The sequence below is a fragment of the Lepisosteus oculatus genome, chromosome 10 (assembly GCF_040954835.1).
Source record: "Lepisosteus oculatus isolate fLepOcu1 chromosome 10, fLepOcu1.hap2, whole genome shotgun sequence".
Lineage (NCBI taxonomy): Eukaryota > Metazoa > Chordata > Actinopteri > Semionotiformes > Lepisosteidae > Lepisosteus > Lepisosteus oculatus.
In genome coordinates this window covers 19,844,915-19,863,159 of record NC_090705.1, presented here as the reverse complement: position 1 = coordinate 19,863,159, position 18,245 = coordinate 19,844,915, and the positions used below count along the sequence as shown (strand labels likewise).

At 40.4% G+C, this 18,245-nt stretch overlaps 1 protein-coding gene across 1 annotated transcript; it reads right to left on the bottom strand.

The window, feature by feature from the left end:
• Positions 1–869: 869 nt before the first annotated feature.
• zgc:110269 (probable flap endonuclease 1 homolog) lies at positions 870–17,787 on the bottom strand. The gene is made up of 11 exons (XM_069194979.1): positions 17,631–17,787; positions 14,956–15,034; positions 13,470–13,572; positions 11,715–11,763; positions 10,997–11,058; positions 10,471–10,607; positions 9,917–9,977; positions 9,274–9,405; positions 8,594–8,745; positions 8,030–8,168; positions 870–6,775 (listed from the first exon to the last, which is right to left on the bottom strand). The coding sequence occupies exons 1-11, from the start codon at positions 17,710–17,712 to the stop codon at positions 6,575–6,577; spliced, it is 1,197 nt and encodes a 398-aa protein (XP_069051080.1). The 5' UTR covers positions 17,713–17,787; the 3' UTR covers positions 870–6,574.
• Between the last annotated feature and the right edge of the window lie 458 nt (positions 17,788–18,245).

The following is an 18,245-nucleotide window of genomic DNA, read 5'->3' as shown; positions in this document are numbered from 1 at the left end:
CCTACATTGGAATATATGTACTGTATGTTTTATTTTGTTAATACAGCTCTAGTTTTAAGATCAGCATCTCTCATAAAAAGATGTAGTCGAATTGGATTATCTGATCAGTTATTTAAGACTCTAAAAAATATCAGAAAAATTAAAAGGCCATTTAAAAGGTCCAGTAATCTTTTTATAATTTCAAAATGAATAACAAACATTTTTTCCCAAAACATTTTTTTAATTTATTAAAACTAATTGTAATAAATATAAAAGCACACTCAGTCACTTTTTGCTGATGGAAAACTACACAGATCACTGTTCTCAGAACCACACTAATTTTGCTTGTACCAAACACTCTGTTGGTTGGTTTGCTCAATTGTCCTTTTCAATGAATTAGCAATTCCCATTACTAATAAGTGACAGGTAAAGATTTTTCTTTTCCTTTTAGCATGGAATAAACATTTACCTGTAACTTTGCAGCCTACACATGCTGACGCAGCCACCTACTTGAACTTCATTAATAATGATATTTCTTCAGTCTTTTACTCTTTGTAATTTTGCAAGTTATCTCTTGTTAAATTGCTCTAGTTGATTCTCAAAGTTCAATCCCCCATATTAAAACAACTGAAACGTTTTACTATACATTATTGCAAAGAGCTGAATGTGTATGCAAATTTTCCTTTCCATCACATCTTTTAACAAGCTAAAAGAGCTATGTCTTAAAGGACAAATTTAGTAACTTTTGCCAGCTCTTCAGATGCTGCTGATTTAAGGAGAAGAGACAGAAAACAGGTGTAGATACATCACCTCTCCAGGACCAGGACTGGACACTGTTTTGATCACCTCTTCCGAGATAAACATTGCAAATAAAGATTCGATAGATAATAAACATGTTGCACCTTTACTGTGTCCACTATTTTATTTTGGAAATTTTTACACTCTAACACAATACAACATCTGGTGAAAAAGCATTTTACTGAATCACATCAATTACATTTTTACCAAGCAATGTTGTGTCATGAGTGCAGTACGAAAATAACAGTACAATTCTGAATAAGTAATTCAGGCTACAGAGACATAGACACGTTTCAGATTACATACATAAACAATACAATATGTAGTTGCTACAGTACTTCAGATTACACAGACACAAAAATACAAAATGCAGTAACTATTTCAGATTACACAAACTCAAACAATGCCCCCCTGCCCACAAAAAGAGAAGGAATAGGGTACTATTCTATAAGTGCCTTATTTACTAACAGGAGAATGGGATCCCATGGCACTGTCCTTAAGATTAAGGGTGCTAACCCCAGTTTCCTGGCTAAATTCCACTTTGGGTTTACATGACCTTCCTAAATTTTCCCATTCCATGCAATTGATGTAGTAGTTTCTCACTTCTCCACCTGATCTGTGGTGCAGTGGGACTGCTGGTGCAAAATAGCTGCCATATGTTGCCCAGGCAGGGCTGTAATTCTGTGGTGGTTGATGGAGGTCCCTGCCTATATGGGAAGTACTTAAAGATTCTCTGGAATGAAAAGTGCTGAACAAATACAAAAATGTATCCTTAATTATTATATGAGGGAAACACACCCTAATAAATGGAGAAAAGCTACAGTTTTTTTTTTAATGTGTAATTCCAAGTAGCACTGTGGCGCAGTGGTTAGCATTGCTGCCTCACAGCTCTGAGATCCTGGCTTTAACTCCTGGGATGCTAGTTTGCATGTTCTCCTCTATGAGTTTCCTCCAGGTGCGAGTTCCCTCCAAGTGCTCTAACCAAAGTACAAAAACATAACTGGTAGTTCAATTGCCTTCTGTAAAACTGGCCCTTGCGCGAGTGTGTGTGTCTGTGTTTGTGTGTGCCCCTGTGATGGACTGGCATCCTGTCCAGGGTGTATCCTGCCTTGTGCCTGCTGCTTACCAGGTCAGGCTTCAGCTCAACCTGTATTGATACAGTAAATCAATTGAAAAATGGATGTATGTATGGACAGTGTGTATAGTAAATTGGGTGAAATTCTACAAAGTGAGGGGACTTTTTTCGAGAAATTTGGAGTCGTTCTTCTGTACAGAGAAATTAATCCGTCTACTCTGACATATAACAATTTTCTTTCTTCAAAACACTGGCAGGTCTTAACAATACAAGTAATGATTTATCTCATAAGAATACAATCAAACAGGCAATGGTAATAGCTTATACTTTTCACAACACATTTAGGATATAACAGCTTAATAAGTGGCTCATTATATGTAGTAAATGATAAAATTTCAAGTGCTACTGTTGAAAGTACTGCTACAAAAAATACTTTAAAATAGTCCATTAACAAGAAAACATCTCATTAAACCTGGTTTTCAATAGCTGATATTTTTCATACACACCTGTATGAAAAGGTAAATGTCTTCATGTACGAGAATCAAGTCGAATTGTCAGCACCTTCTTTGTGAAAAATTGTGTTACTAATCAAGTTTAGCAGATATGCACACAGTAGCAGAGAAACATGCACATACCCCTTAAAGGCGTAGAGAACAAACAGAAATGTGGCAATTATTGTCCTCATAAAGCCATACCAAAGAGGTAAAAAATGTAAACTGACATGGTGGTACTATATGTCCCTGTTTCTGTATTCATTCCTTTAAAAATATCAATGATGGCATTTTACACTTACTGTAATCTGCCTTCATCCTTTTTAGTGCTAAAGTTGTGTTAGCTAAATCTCAATGACCATCAATTAATATTTATATAGGTAAGAAAAAGTGGGTAACAGAGTCATAGAGCAATAATACAATTAAAGTTGTTCCCTTATTTTCAATACATATGTACTGCTTCTTTTTCAAATGTCTAAATGCTTATTGAACAACTAGCACACTTTGACATATGGAGACTAGTCATCATGAGACCATTCAGTGAAAATAAAACATACTGTATATTTAGGTTGACCACTAATAATAAATACCTTCAAATGTTTTCAAATGCATGGCATACAAACATAAGAAAATAATTATTAGTTGCTAATTGATCACATGGGCTCATCCAGCCATTTCTTGAAAGAGACCAGGGTATCAGCTTCAACACCCTGATTGGGTGCAGATTTCAAAAACCTTTGAATTGATATATAGACACATAAGGATACATACACTTATCAATAATCACTTTAGGATTCCTGGAATTAGATATTTCTACTTTGAGAGAAATATATCCAAAGATATGCTAAGTAATAGGAACTCCTGTGATTGGGAACCAAAGAACAAGCTGCTTATTGATTTTAAATATAAGTTCATTACTTATTTTCAATTAACACATTGTACACCAGGATATTTGTTTTTGTGTTGAGTCAAAGCAGGATATTTTCAGGTTTTCTGGGCCCAATCAAAGTCTGTTTTTATGTTGAATGAAGAATAACAGTTGTAAGATAAATGAGCCTGACTTCGCACTGATTTAACACAGAATCTTGGAGAGACGCAACATAAGTGCTAAGCACCGTGACATTTTCAATGCCTAACCCTAACCCTTCTACCCCACCACTCAACATGCTTGAATCCCTCCCCTGTTCGACACACCTTTTCACCTTAGACGCTAATGGCAGCAGCCTTTTAGAACTGATGTTTCATCATCAAAAGGAAGTGGCCTTCAGACAATATATATTTTCCCCCAGTTACTGTATATCGTGTGCATGTTTTCAAGCTGTCAACATGCTGTGTTGTGTCATACTGTATGAAGTCCACAAACAGCAAGTCACTGTCTCAAAAACAATTGTCAAAATACTTGTTTTGAAACTTGTTTTGTTTCAGTTGTTCAGGGTTGGCCCAAGTGTTCCCTCTAAGCTGTGCGCCTGTGCGCCCACACACAGGTTATGAAATCAGCGCACAGAGGAAATTGAACTGCGCACAAAAACTTAAAGTAAAACAAATAATAATACTAATAAAACAAACATGGTCGCCAATGGAAAAAATGCTAAATTGACCACGAGACTGGCTGCGAGAGGCCCAACTTGGCTGTGTGCATTATTATGGCTACTCGATATCTTTGCTCTCATAGTCTGGTACCTCACTGCTCATGCTCACTCGACACTCAGTCTCTATGACTGGGCTCGTTGAAACGCTGTCCCAGTCTTCTATGAGAATGACTATATTAAGAAGAAATAATTTCAGGTTTACTCAATTTAGTGTGCACACGTTTTTGTCACTGGGGAAAAAATTTGCACAACTTGAAATTATGGGACACACAGGCCATTAAAAATTAGGGGGAACAGTGGTTGGCCCCATGTTTTTTCACAGTAACAACTTAAGTCTTGCTGATAGAGGTCTCTTTTTTTTTTGCTTGTCATACTTTTTAAAAATTAAATCTTTTTCAGCAGCTGTCAATAACTCTGCTACACACAAAGAGGTTACGTTTGACATGCTGAGATTTTCAAAAAGGATAAAACTTTCACACCATTGCAATTCCACTTGATCTGTCAAAAGGAAGGTCTGAGAAATCTCAGAAGAGGCTTCACCTGCCTGAACAGAATGAGAATGAATTCCCTGTTGAGCTTAAAAACTGTTACTCCAGAACCTGATTTCTGATAGAAGAGTGATAAATTCCCCTATTTTTTCATCCTCTACTTCATCTGAAGTGAAATAATGAAGTGCATTTATTTCCATAAGAAAAAAAACTGAATTGCTTACAGTGCCTTGTAAAACTATTCAGATCCCTGCACAGTTTGCTTTAAGGCTCGCAGTCATGAGATTACAAAATTAGCACCAAGCCAATGTGCAAAATCGGTAGGGATTTACCCCAAAAGACCTGCAGCTGTAATTGCTATAAAGATATATACTGATGGAAAAAATAAATTCAACACCTCCTCCTCCACACTCTGCCCCTCCTGTCTGTTTGGAACAGGCTGAAGAGTGACTCATCTGTGAAGAGGACCTGATGCCACTGCTGACGAGTCCATCGCAGCCTCTGTCTTGCCCAAGCCAGACGGGTGTGATGTCTAGGAGGTGTGAGCAGAGGGCCTCTGACAGGTCGCCTTGCTCTAAGGCCAGCAGCATGGAGCCTCACTGTCCTGTCACTGATGTGGGCATTGTGTCTGCCGGCAGTTTCAGCAGCAGTAAGGGTGGCAGATCTGAAACGATCTCTCAGATGGACCATGTGTCGGTCCTGCTCTGGTGTGGTCACTCGAGGGGGACCGGATCTTGAACAGTCATCTGTCCTGCCGGTCTGCTGAAACCTTCTCTGCAGTCGGGACGCAGTGGAGAGGCTTATTCTATAGTGTCTGGCAACGCTGGCACATGACATGCCTGCCTGCAGCATGCCAATGGCCCTCTCCCTTGCTTCTGGTGACATTGGAGGCATTATGGAATGCACAGAAAATTGACTAAGTGTGGCCTTTTCCTTGCAGTGACCTAAGCTTTGAATTAAGGCCTTTTTAAAGGTGACTTGATCGGGCATTGTTCCGCCTGGACCTCGTTGGGTAAAAGTGCACCCAACGAGCTTTCGTGTGAGTGACAAGTTGCAATGCCTCACTGCACCAGCTGTATTGATGGTCAGAGGGCTTAAAACAAATTGACAACTATTTGTGAAAGTACATAAGCTTTAACTATAGTATTCTCATTCCAGGAAATGTTGCGTTTCTTTTTTCCATCAGCACTGTACATATAGAGAAAGTAGATAAATACTAATATTGACTTTGGTCTAAATACCTTTGTAAACGACATATTTAATTGTTCTGTCTTTAATTATTTGCTGATTCTTACTGGGCCTAATCTTACCTTTAGAAGGATTCAGTTAGAGCATTCGGCTTTTGAGTAAACTATTAAGTTTTAAAAAATGTGAAGGCATCATTTAATAATTTCCCAAAAAGGAGCACCAGAGATAGGGTCTGAGTGTTTTTGCAAGGCACCGTACACGGTGAGCCATTGATGAAAAAATGTTGAAAGAGCTGTTACTTCATATGAAAAGGCCCAAGACAAGTCTCATATGAGAACGTCATAACGAGAACAGATTTTTGTATCACTCCACGTTCGTACTGAGGTAGACTACTGATTGAGTGACTCTCGTTCTTAATACTATAATAGTACCCAAAACTGATGTTGTTATTTCAATGTAAAAATTAAGCACCTTTAAATCATTAAGTGTAAGACAATAGAAAATTGTAATTATTAGGTCCATGAAAAGCCGGTCATAAACTCACACTGGACCACTGTTTCAGCTGTAGTGGATCTTCCCTGTCTTCTTGAATATTTGTTTCAAAGGGTTTTGAAGTGCTCTACCAGAAAGCAGACAGTCGTAGATAAAAGCCAGGTCTCAAGAACAACTGGTTTACAGGGATCTCCTTCGTTCCTGACAGTTTCTATTCAGAGATAGAAGAAACGTCAAGGTCCTACACACACAGGACAGGCTAAAATAAAACTCCTGGGGATAGCAGGACATTGTTCTTCGCTTCGATAGAAAGTCAATTTTAAGCAAAGGTGCTCTCGTAACGCTACATCTAGCTGCTGAGGAAAGGTAGAAGCTAGCAAAATGGATGGAGAGTTCAGAATGGAGCTTGGAATCAGCAAGCTAACAGCACAGGAACAATAGCGCAAGCATTCATGGAGCAGAGAAAGCCGTTGCTTACACCAGAGAAGCACAACACTGGGTAGGTGGGGGCGCCGGTCCACTCTGCAGAGGTACCCCCTCCTGCTCCCCCTCTTCCACGGCTTCGGGGGAGGGAGGAATTTCTGGGGCTCCTGGTTCTGTCAGTGTCTCCCCAGACAACCGGGGACTGCGCCGTCTGAGCCTCTTAATTTCGCTCTGCTCCAAAGTGTCAGCAGCCTGTCTCCACAAACACACAAAGATGTGTTTTAAGGAAAGAAGGAAAAGGAGAAATGTTGTCTATGGTAACTGTTACTGGGATTGCATACTTTATTACTCAATCCCTCATTGAGTTAATTCTTTAAAGACCTCGCAGTACAGTCTCAAATACTACGTTTGCTCCATACAGACCCATGATTAACAGGCTCATAACTCAATTGGGAATGTCCTTGCCTTCTTACTGAAATGTGGTTCTTGTCTTGGTTCATGTGGTTGTCACATGTTTGTATCGAAATTAATTAATAAGCACATCCTGCTTTTGCTTATGTATGTATACTATTGTTCCTGTAAAGCCATTTTCACTCACAGCTTTTTATAGTTAATTTTATATCATGCAATTGTTTTCTTCCAAAAATTTCAATTCTCAAACTGGAACTGGAACTGCAGTCCCGATTTCTCAGACTGGTAATTAAATCTCGTTAACAAAATAAATTCACTGAGATTACAGAAAAATGTTATCATTTTTGAATTAAGCACAAAATCGTGAACTTTGTGAAAGTTCTGTAACTTGCCACGTTATCGCAGACTTACATTCGAGTTCCCAAGAATCGCGACGTGAATAGGCCCTTGCTGCTCACTAGCTACTGTAATGACTAGTGTAATTTGATGTACGAGCAAATAAATACAGGTTGTGCAGCAGACATGTCACCACAGAAGAGTTCCATGTGATCTGCTTGCAGAGTTAACAAGCAGTATTTGTTGACAAAACTGTCTCAAAATCGAAAGCAACTTTTCTATTGGACTAAAAGAGATGTATCCACAAGCCTGCTTCTTTACAGAGTAAAAAGGTCACAACACGTCAACAGACGTTTTGTTGCCTCATTCTGAACCATAGAACATGGCACTATGTATACCTAGACATTTTGTGTATTTCGTGATACAAAATGGGAAGTTTTATAACAGACTATGTACATTTTACTTTTATTGTGGTTTGAAATGCACTCATTAATGCTGATTCTTTCTAACCCCGAAAGATACAAATGGCATTGCAGTTCCCCTTTAATATTAACACTAGCAGGATGTTAATCCCCCTAGTTTATGGCTCTATAACAACAACAGAGTATATGAGCTATCTGAAACCACTGTGTCAGTGAACGTTGACATGAATGAAGAGACCAACTATTATTTTTGCACTGTCACTTCATGATACCACATGCAATCATTCAGAAGTGTGCACCATCTCAACAATCTCTGTCTGTGAGACACAAGCCTCACCTGTCTTCGACGTGTAACACTGTAGAATTCATTCAAGCATGTCTGCCTTTCACCATCCACCTCTTTCTCCTGCTGGTCTCTTTCTTTTTCTTGGATGTTGTTGCGAAACCTCTCCAGTCGCCTCCGAACCCGGTACTCTCTGCCAAAACACACACAAAGTTAAGGCTTGGAGTTTTATCTGTTTTGTGTTGTCTCTTCATAACTGGAATAGCTTATATTTCATGCTTACTCTTGACTCTGCAATTCACACAATCAGCAGAGCTTGTAGACTAATCAGGTGCACTAATCTGTTCCCCACACAGTGTAGTGCCAAAAGCAGCAGTCTGGTAGAAGGAGCTCAGCTCTGACGATCTCTTCCTGGCCTTGCCACTTGCTTAGATGTCAACACCTGCCACCTTCGTTTTCATCTTTTCCCTAAGTCAATATATGTCTGTTCTGAATGACCCTCAATTTGCAAGCCACCTGCTACTTGGGACAATCCTGACTGGCATTACATACAAGAGGAAAATTAAGAAAATCGTTCAAAATATTTGCTAGGCAATTATGTTTAGGAATGCAACCCACTTCATGTTCTTCTCATAGCACAAGAGCTTCACCAGCCCTTCCTCATCTGGCTCTGTCCAGTTAAATGGGTGGGTCAGTAGATCCCCCACTTCGGGATTTAGGAAGAGGCTGCGTACTTCCTGATAGTTCCAGGACATTGGAATACGATCAGTCTGAGAAAGAGGTGTGAAATTAGCACACATTGATTTCACCAAGGTTATGTGCAAACAATTCCACACAGCCAGTGGCAAATCTATAGCTATTTACTGTCTTAAAGAAATATTTAAAATAATATTCACCACTGTCATTGCAAGAGCTTTAATTCTAATGTATATGACATACTGCTACTGCCTAGATATAAAGTGCACAGTCAGTTTACATACTGATCATTTACTGTGAGATTCTAAACTTTTGTTTTATTCACCTCATACAGACTGTTTTCACGGCTCAGCCAAATTACGGTGTAGTTTTATATTGCATGTAAATTACACAAGACTTTGTCATAATAAAATAAATATTCCGCACGATCCCCCTATAACAGCACAGACATGTGAACTTCAAGTGAAAAAGAGAGTTTAGATTAAGTGAAATGAGGTGAGATGATTTACAGCAAAAGCACATGTGCTTCATTCTTGATAGCTGTTCAGATCTTTATATTACAGTGTAAGACCATGAATGGGTGTTAAATTGCTGTTTCCTACCTCTGCGCCAATTTGAAGGATGATGTTCTCAATGGTCTTGTGCTTCTGAATCAGGTCGAGGGCTTTGCGTGGCCCCAGGCCCCGGATCTTCTCACAGAAGTCACATCCCAGCAGGATGCACAGGTCCACAAACTACAGAGAGACAAGTTCGTGAAACTGAACACTTGATTTAAAAATAATTGGGTCATGTAACAGAAGAGATCCTGCTGGGTCATGTAACAGAGGTGATCCTGCTGGGTCATGTAACAGAGGTGATCCCGCTGAGTCATGTAACAGAGGTGATCCCGCTGAGTCATGTAACAGAGGTGATCCTGCTCAGTCACGTGACAGATGTGATCCTGCAGCATTTCAGTAATGTGTGGGGACCCCTGTCTGGAGAATGGAGGGGAGGAGTTTGCTCCCATGGGAGTCGTACATGATTAATGTAACAGAATCCACCTCAAAGCACCTCAGAGCCAGAACAAAAACACTAACCTCACCACAACATTTCAAAGGTCTGGATTAAAAACAAAACACAAACCTGTTTTCAAAGAGGTTGCTTGGGTAGGTGTGTTGTATTCTGTACTCTTAGCACAAAAACCTTTATTGCCCATCAAAATACCTTACCTGTGTAAATATAAAAGTAAACAACTTCAGTTCTCACCTGCTCATGAGTCAATCCCAGAATCTCCAACAATTTGGGAAGGGAATATTCCACAACCTCACTGAGAAGGGGAGAGAGAGAAAATGATAAACAGAGAAAACTATGTTGAAAAAACAACAGTAAAGCACAAGTTCAAAAGGCATCAGCAGTGACACTGCCAAACTTTAATACTGCCACATTAGTTGTTGAAATTACATTGAAACCCTAAAATTGTTTAATAGTGTTTGACCAAACTGCTGAGATTTTGATTCTGTATTCAAGAATTGTATTTAAACATAGCTCAGAGCATATGTTTTAATTATTTTGTTTTTGATCCTGCTGCCAGTTTATAATGTATGAATGTCCTCTGGGCTGATTCTAACATAAAGACTTCCCCCGAAGTGCTCAGACTGTTACAGACACTCTCAGAAGGTCTAAGACAATTCTTCAGGACACAATTAGCCACAGACATCCCCAAACCCTACGGGTATCCTCCATTTACACACTGAGATCAGGCCTAACAGAACAGGCATCACAGTGATGGGCAGGACAGAGAAATACTCTTCTCCTCTCACCCAGACTTTTTGGCATTCAGCTGGCGAAGCAGCAGCAGGCCTCCGAATGGCATGGTGTCCATGTCTTCTGAGGCCACAGCATGCACACGCCCACACTTCACCAGCTGGGCACACAGAGCCTCTGCCTCATTAGGGGCCTGGAGAGGGGTACAGAGGGCAGGGGTCCAGTTAAAAAATGGGTGATCAGAGAAAGAGGGGAGGACGGACTGAGACAGAGAAGAGATAGTGGGAAGCCACAATTCTATTTGTTCACTTTTATGAGTACGCTAACCATTATGTCCTTAGTGTACAAAAACATAATGTTCATTAAGCACAGCTAATAATTTGTTCTGCCATAAGTATTCTTCATTACATAATGATGTAATAAATTATATAATATGGCTTAAATGGGTTGCACATGCATTTACTTTGGCAATGCTCGTTCACATGGTCATGCCAATACAGCATCTCTGCAGACAGAGACAGAAGCAGAGAGGCCTGGCAGTTAAAAGAAAGAGGGATTGAGGGGCAAGGAGGTGAAGCTCACCTGCAGGAAGGGCACACCCAGCAGCTGCAGGAGCTGTTTGCACTCCTGCTTCTCATTGGTGACTGGGAACACAAAGACAGCTGAATGAGGGCAAAGAGTTCTCACAGTGTTTTCGCAGAGTCTCGTAAAGTCTCACAGAGTCTCAAAGCATTCTCACAGTCTCATTAAGTCTCACAGAGTCTCGCAGAATCACACAGAGTTTCAAAGCATTCTGAGTCTCATTAAGTCTCACAGAGTCTCACAGAATCACACAGAGTTTCGAAGTATTCTAACTGTGTCTCATAAAGTCTCAAAGAGTCTCACAGAATCACACAGAGTCACAAAGTACTCTAACTGAGTCTCAAAGCATTCTAACAGAGTCTCATAAAGTCTCACAGCTTTCTCAGTGTTTCACAGAGCTCTCAAAGAGTCTTTACAGCCTAAGTGTCTTGCAGTGTTCTCATGGAGTTTCATAAAGTTTCACAAAGGTCTCACACTCTCACTAAGGAAGCACAGTGTCCTTTCAGTGTCTTCATGTTTACATTGCCTTGAGACAGTGAGTGTACCTACAGTATGTATCAGTGTGTCTGCATATTTTAGCGTTAGGATAAATCTATAATAATAATGTTGATAACTATATGTAACATAATTTCAGTCTCTCCGCCAGTGGCCGCAGCTGTGTTTTAATGTCAGTATATCAGTTTGTGTGTTTCCATTTGTGAGGATAACTGTTTCTCACCTCCTCTGGATTTTAGATCCCAGCCTCCTGTCTCTGCACGTTTCTTCAGCTGCAAAAAAAAACCCAGTATATTACAGCAGCACCACAGACAGCACTGGCAATCCTACAGTCAGCAGTGCCCTTGTTTGCCTTAAAATTCCACATTTCTCTCCACTGCATGTAAATGGATAAATATACAGTATACAATAACTTCACAACTTAGTGGGACCATTTTCAAAACTTTCTGTTCTGGCTGATTTTTCTTAGCTTTGCATGACCATTTATAATTTGTGTTTTTATGTTTCTACAAATATTCCATTAAAAAAAGAGCTAAGCCCTCTGGAGACAAATAAAGATCTAAACCTTATTCTTAAGGTTAAGAAGTCCTGAAAGGTTTCAGAAAATACTAGAGTCACTGTCTGCTGTTGGTAAAAAAAAAACAGAAACAATTTCTTGTGGAAAACACCTTTAGAAAACTGTTTTCAAGGTTCATCTTGAAAAGACAAAAAGAATCAGAATTTTACAAACACAGATCTCTATTGCGCATGTCAGACAGATCCTCCGGTGATGGAGGGATCAAGTGAAGGAGTGTATTTAGAATAAACGAACTAACTGGTTATTTCCATTTGCGATGGAGAGGAAAAGTAGAAACTCTTCTCTTTGTACACCTTAACTCTAGTCAGAACAATTTACATTTTCTAGATCTCCTCAAATCATTCAGTGCTGAAGACTTTTGAAAAGTTATAAATTGGGTCACTTGAGATCAGGACTGACTCAATCAGGTCATTAAGAGCAGAGGCAGAACAAAAACCTGCTGACTCCAGGATAAATCAAATTGGGAAGACTTGGCAAAAGTTAGGTCCTCCTGGATAACATAGCTGTGATTGCTGTAGTCGTGCATAATCTGTGCCTTTCTGCATGTCTCACAGCACTTCACTCAAACAAATGCATATATCTGCAGAAAAAAGTAACTTCATGTAGGAAAGGGTGAAAGGAAAATTACTTAGATAATAATAATTGCTTACACTTATATAGTGCTTTTCTGGACACTCCACTCAAAGCGCTTTACAGGTAATGGGGACTCCCCTCCACCACCACCAATGTGCATCCACCTGGATGATGCGACAGCAGCCATAGTGCACCAGAACACTCACCACACATCAGCTATTAGTGGGGAGGAGAGCAGAGTAATGAAGCCAATTTATAGATGGGGATTATTAGGAGACCATGATTGGTAAGGGCCAATGGGAAATTTGGCCAGGACGCCGGGGATACACTCCTACTCTTTTCGAGAAACGCCCTGGGATTTTTAATGACCACAGAGAGTCAGGACCTTGGTTTTACATCTCATCCGAAGGACGGCGCCTGTTTACAGTATAGTGTCCCCACATGGACCACAGGGTGAGCGCCCCCTGCTGGCCCCACTAACACCTCTTCCAGCAGCAACCTTAGTTTTTCCCAGGAGGTCTCCCATCCAGGTACTGACCAGGCTCACACCTGCTTAGCTTCAGGGGGTTGCCTGTTTTGAGTTGCAGGGTGATATGGCTGCTGGCTACGTCTCGATGTGGTACTTCTAGATGCTGGTACTTCTACATGTTAGAAGTACCTGTGAAGCAGAGATTCTGTAGGCTTTTAAGAGGTTCTCTTGGTAAGTTTCTACAGAAATCGTGCAGTTACAATGTGTTTTTCATCTTTGATTGCACAAGACTTTACTCTGTGTTAACAGGCTGTACCACAGTACAATGTTAGAAGAGTGAGGGTCTGTAGAGGACTCACCAAATTCATCTTCTGCTCAGGGGGGCAACCATCAAACACATAGACAGGCATAATGTCGTGCTCCAGGAAGTGCAGAGTGCGGTAGAACAGGCCGCTGAGGGGACTGTGAGATGAGACAACAGCACTCATTACATGCCTGCCTGCCTGTCCTTACAGACCTCTGTCTCTCTTCACATCACACATCTTTCTTGAACTTGAACTTGAACTTTATTGCCATATGTAACCGGTACTGGTACAATGGAATTCTTACTTACAGAAAGTCTCTCGATTGTAAAACAAGTGTAAAAAACAAAACAAAGTGCAAACAGTGCATCAAGACAATGTACAAACAAACAATAGACAATGTGCAAGTAAACATGCAGACAGTTTGAATGTAAACAATACAGACGTGTAAACAATGACTGGAGACGTACAATAAATAAATTACAATGAGGTAGATGGTGATGGTCCGAGGGGGATGGCTAAATGTGTTCGCCAGTCTCACTGCTTGTGGATAGAAGCTATTGAAGAATCTGGTGGTAAGTGTCCGTATGCTCTTATATCTCTTGCCTGAGGGCAGTGGGGTGAAGAGCTCATGCCCGGGGTGGTGACTGTCCTCTGTGATGGCCAGAATTCTACCACGGCAGCGGTCCTCATAGAGCTGTTTAATCTCGGTGAGACCGCAGCCGATGATCTTCTGGGCCATATTGACCATTCTCTGCAGTGCCTTTCTTTCTCGCGAAGAGGTATTGCCATACCACACGGTGATCCCGTTGGTGAGGACGCTCTCAATGGTGCAGCAGTAGAAGTTCACCAACACATGTATTGGCATCCCCCATCGCTTGAGGCACCTCAAGAAATAAAGGCGCTGCTGAGCCTTCTTCATGATAGAGTCAGTGTTCACAGTCCAGGTTAGATCTTTAGAGATGTGAATTCCCAAAAACCTAAAGCTGGTGACTGTTTCCACTTCCGTTCCATCAATACTGAGTGGGCTGTGAGTGTGTGGCCTGTGTCTCCGAAAGTCCACTATTAGCTCTTTCATTTTCTTTATGTTCAAGTCCAGGTTATTGCTATGAGACCACCTAAGCAGCTGTACAACTTCATCCCTGTAAGTGGATTCTGCAGCTGCGGTAACTGCTCCCAAATCAATTGCTCACTCACAACTAATCAAAAAGTCTTTATGGTTTCCCTTGTTTGTAATCAGTGTTACTAATAATAACCTATCCAGTGAGCCAGTACCTAAGAACATAATAAAGGTAAGAACATTTACACAGGAACAAGTTAAGGTTTATTCCATGCTGAAAACAGAAGAAACACAACATTCTGGCTGTGGAGCCTTTCTTTTCTTCTCTTTTCAGCATTGAATAAACCTTTACGTGTTCCTTTGCAGTCGGGCATGTTGATGCAGTTACCTACTTGAACCTTTGTACATGCTTTTAATATGCCTTTTCACCCATTGCGGCTGCTAGTACTGCAGCTACAGTTGCTAGCTGACCCCGAGCCTCACCTCAGGATGATTCCATGTCCCATGGCAGCAGTGCGGAGCTGATGCAGCACAACGGCGATGTCCAGAGCAATGATCTTTCCTGAGAGAAGACAGACAGAACTACTCACCGCAGATTAACACAGCACCCTCTCCCCCATCAGCAGAGAAGCTGTTAGAATGTTTCAGGGAATCTGACCGACTGCACAGAAGTCAAGTGATAACAAATGAAAATGCCTTGCAATATGAAACAATACAGGGAAGGCATTTAATTGTGCAAAACATCCTATGTGTCTTTATATATTGCATAGCCAGCAAACAACCAAGAGTACACATTGCTACTGGAGCCTGCACTCACTGCTGGTCAATACACTGTCTCTTCACACTAAGTGGAGGCCATGACCATGTACAGATCCCAGGGTACACTGGGGTTGACCGATTGGCGTGACTTATCAGTTACTCATCTGGTTATTGTTTATTGCCATTACTGTTGAGCTGGTCCCAGCTGCTGTCTGTGTCCACATTTTGTGTCATGTGTCTGTTAACCTAATGTGGGAGTGGGCACATTTGCGAAGGTACTGAGTTCCTTGTCTTCAATTGTCCGTTCACTAAGGACCATAAAATACATTTCCTTATCTGATTTTGACAAGGAGTCATACAGTATGTACTGTATCTCTGTTGCCCCCTCCTGTGTATGATACACAGTCATATCTGTTTAAGAACTTTAAAAACTATATCCGGTTTTATTCTTTAATTAGCTGTAGCTGATCACTGGACGTCACTTCAGATTCTTACTCCACTTTAGTAGCTATACAAGTGAATCGGAAGACATTGTGAAACAAACAGAGCCTCATGCATTTGGAATTGGATGAAACTGCCACATACCCTTAAGCAAATGCACAAATGTACTAATATAACAATACAAAGCAATTTACTTTGTCATCACCTCCAAGATAAAAGTTTAAAATGTAAAATGCTTTGAATTTGCTTTTGAAATTTGGAACTTGATGTTACAATTTAAAAACAAACTTGTTCAGACATGCTGTAAAACTACATGCAAAGGAAAAAAAACATGCTTTTCTCTAGCCAGAGTTGTGGAGACGTGGTTGGAGCTCTGCTGCTTAATACAGAGATTGGTGATTCAAATCATGCTCAATGGAAATCACACTGTTTTTTTAGGAAATATAATGGTGACTTTAAAATTAGTAATACATATGTAAAAAAACGTATTATAATGTTTATTACCACCCCGATCTGGAAACGCCAACGGGATGTTTTCACGTCTAGTCTCAAATCTACAGTCTTCGCACCCTCACACATGGGCGAATGAGGAAGCAGAGGAAGCCTTTAGTTTTTGAACACGTCGCAAGCAACATAACCCGGTACCTTGTGTACTGTTTCGTTAGAGAGGCGTGCGGGTGACCCGGAGACTGTAGAGGTCGAAGTGTAGCTCTGATTTGTCGGTCAACCAGATCTCGACCCCTCAGCAATATTCAGCCATTGTGCGCTTCGGCGTGTTGAATCCCAGGTAACAAGGGGTCAGAGACTCAACCCAGGCTAAACCTGTGATCCAGCTGCTATCCGGAGCCAACCACAAGGCACTTCTATGGTTTTTATACAATTTCCACAAGTGTTCTGTAAATTAATATAATTATTACCTGTGACAGTGCACCTCCATTGCTCCTCAGTGTGACAACAAATAGTTCAGATTAAATAGTTATTTCGTAGGTTTCGGAGATAACCCATATTCATCCCAGAGGAAACAACAATAATCGGGAAACTTCTAATCGAGAAAGGCATCTACAGTATGCCTCAGCCCAGAGAAGGGCGAGAAGCAGTACTGGACTGACATCTGCTCTAGTCAGAATTATTAAACGACAATTAAAATTGAAATACTGTCAATGAAACACTTCGCGGTTTGCGTGGTTCACTGGAAAATGTCTGTTTTTCTGTGCATTATTTATGTTTAATTATTGTGCTCTTCACTGACGCTGGTTGTACTGTACTGTTAAGGCAACGAGACAGAAAAAATAACCGTGCTCGACCATCTCGAAAGGAAATGGTAAATTAAGGGAACACTACTGTGTAGTGTGATTCTTATTATTTGATTGATGGTTATTCCTAAACTGCCGTTTACATAAAGACACGTCAAATAAATTCACGGTACTGTATCTTTAATGCAAATCCCTTTACCGTCTTCCCCACCAGTCCCACACAATATCTTGGAAAAATGCATCTGCGCCGGCGTGCGGTTACACGGGGTAAATAAAAGTATTAAAGAGAAAATGTTGCTGTCACTGCGTATTCTTGGAACCACCACAGAGTATTATTATCAGTCTAATGCAAACAAGATGTGGATACCCTTAAATGATTATTTGCAATATAAAATAACCCTGCACTTGCATTAATATTGTGCAATTTTGCACCCCAATTGCATATTCAAGTACACCAATAATTCCCTCAATTTCCATTCGATTTACCAAATCCAAACGGTTATTTATATTTTACGGCGCTTTATGCATGAAATACTGAAATGGCAGCTATGTGCAGTTCATTATTTTTTTCTTTCTGATACCAAAATATTTTTTTTTCTATAACACGCTGGAGGTCTTTCGAATTCTTTGTCCCCGCAGCAACGGCCATCCGCGTTGTCACAGAAACCGCAGAGCTGGGAGGGCGGTAACCACTTCCCTACTAACCTGCATAGTCGCTTATCAGTTTGTAAGACACGGCGTCTGGCGCTTCATTGCGTATTAATTCGGCTAGTTTGATAATCCCCATCGTTAAAATCACTCGGTAACCACTTAAACTATTGATCGAATAGTACTGGTTCAGGAAACAACTAAAACTAGTCTTTTCCTGTCAGATGGATCCGGTTTATACTGCTGGCGGATTATTTGAAATTTCTGTATTAGTAGCCCGAAACCTGTACAGTATGAATTTGAGAATTATAATTTTGGCTTGCTATCGCTTTTGACTATCTTATTTGCCTTGAAATGCAAAGTTACGGTAGAAAAATCATCGCCGCCGTTATTTAATAGTGAATAGATGGTGCGAGAATTAAAAAATAGAAACAATATGATAAAAAGAGTGAGAAAACACATCTTAAAATATAGCCCCGAATCATTAAAATCAGGTCTCAAAATATTAAATCCCAATAAAGGAAGCAGGCAAAGCTATTCTGTACGTTGAAGTTTCGATCTTTTCCAAAATTAAAACACACCAATAATAACGTTTTATCTTATACAATAGCTATTCTAAATAAGCACGATTTAGTTATATGTTTTCAGCGTATGTACTTACCAGCCGATTAA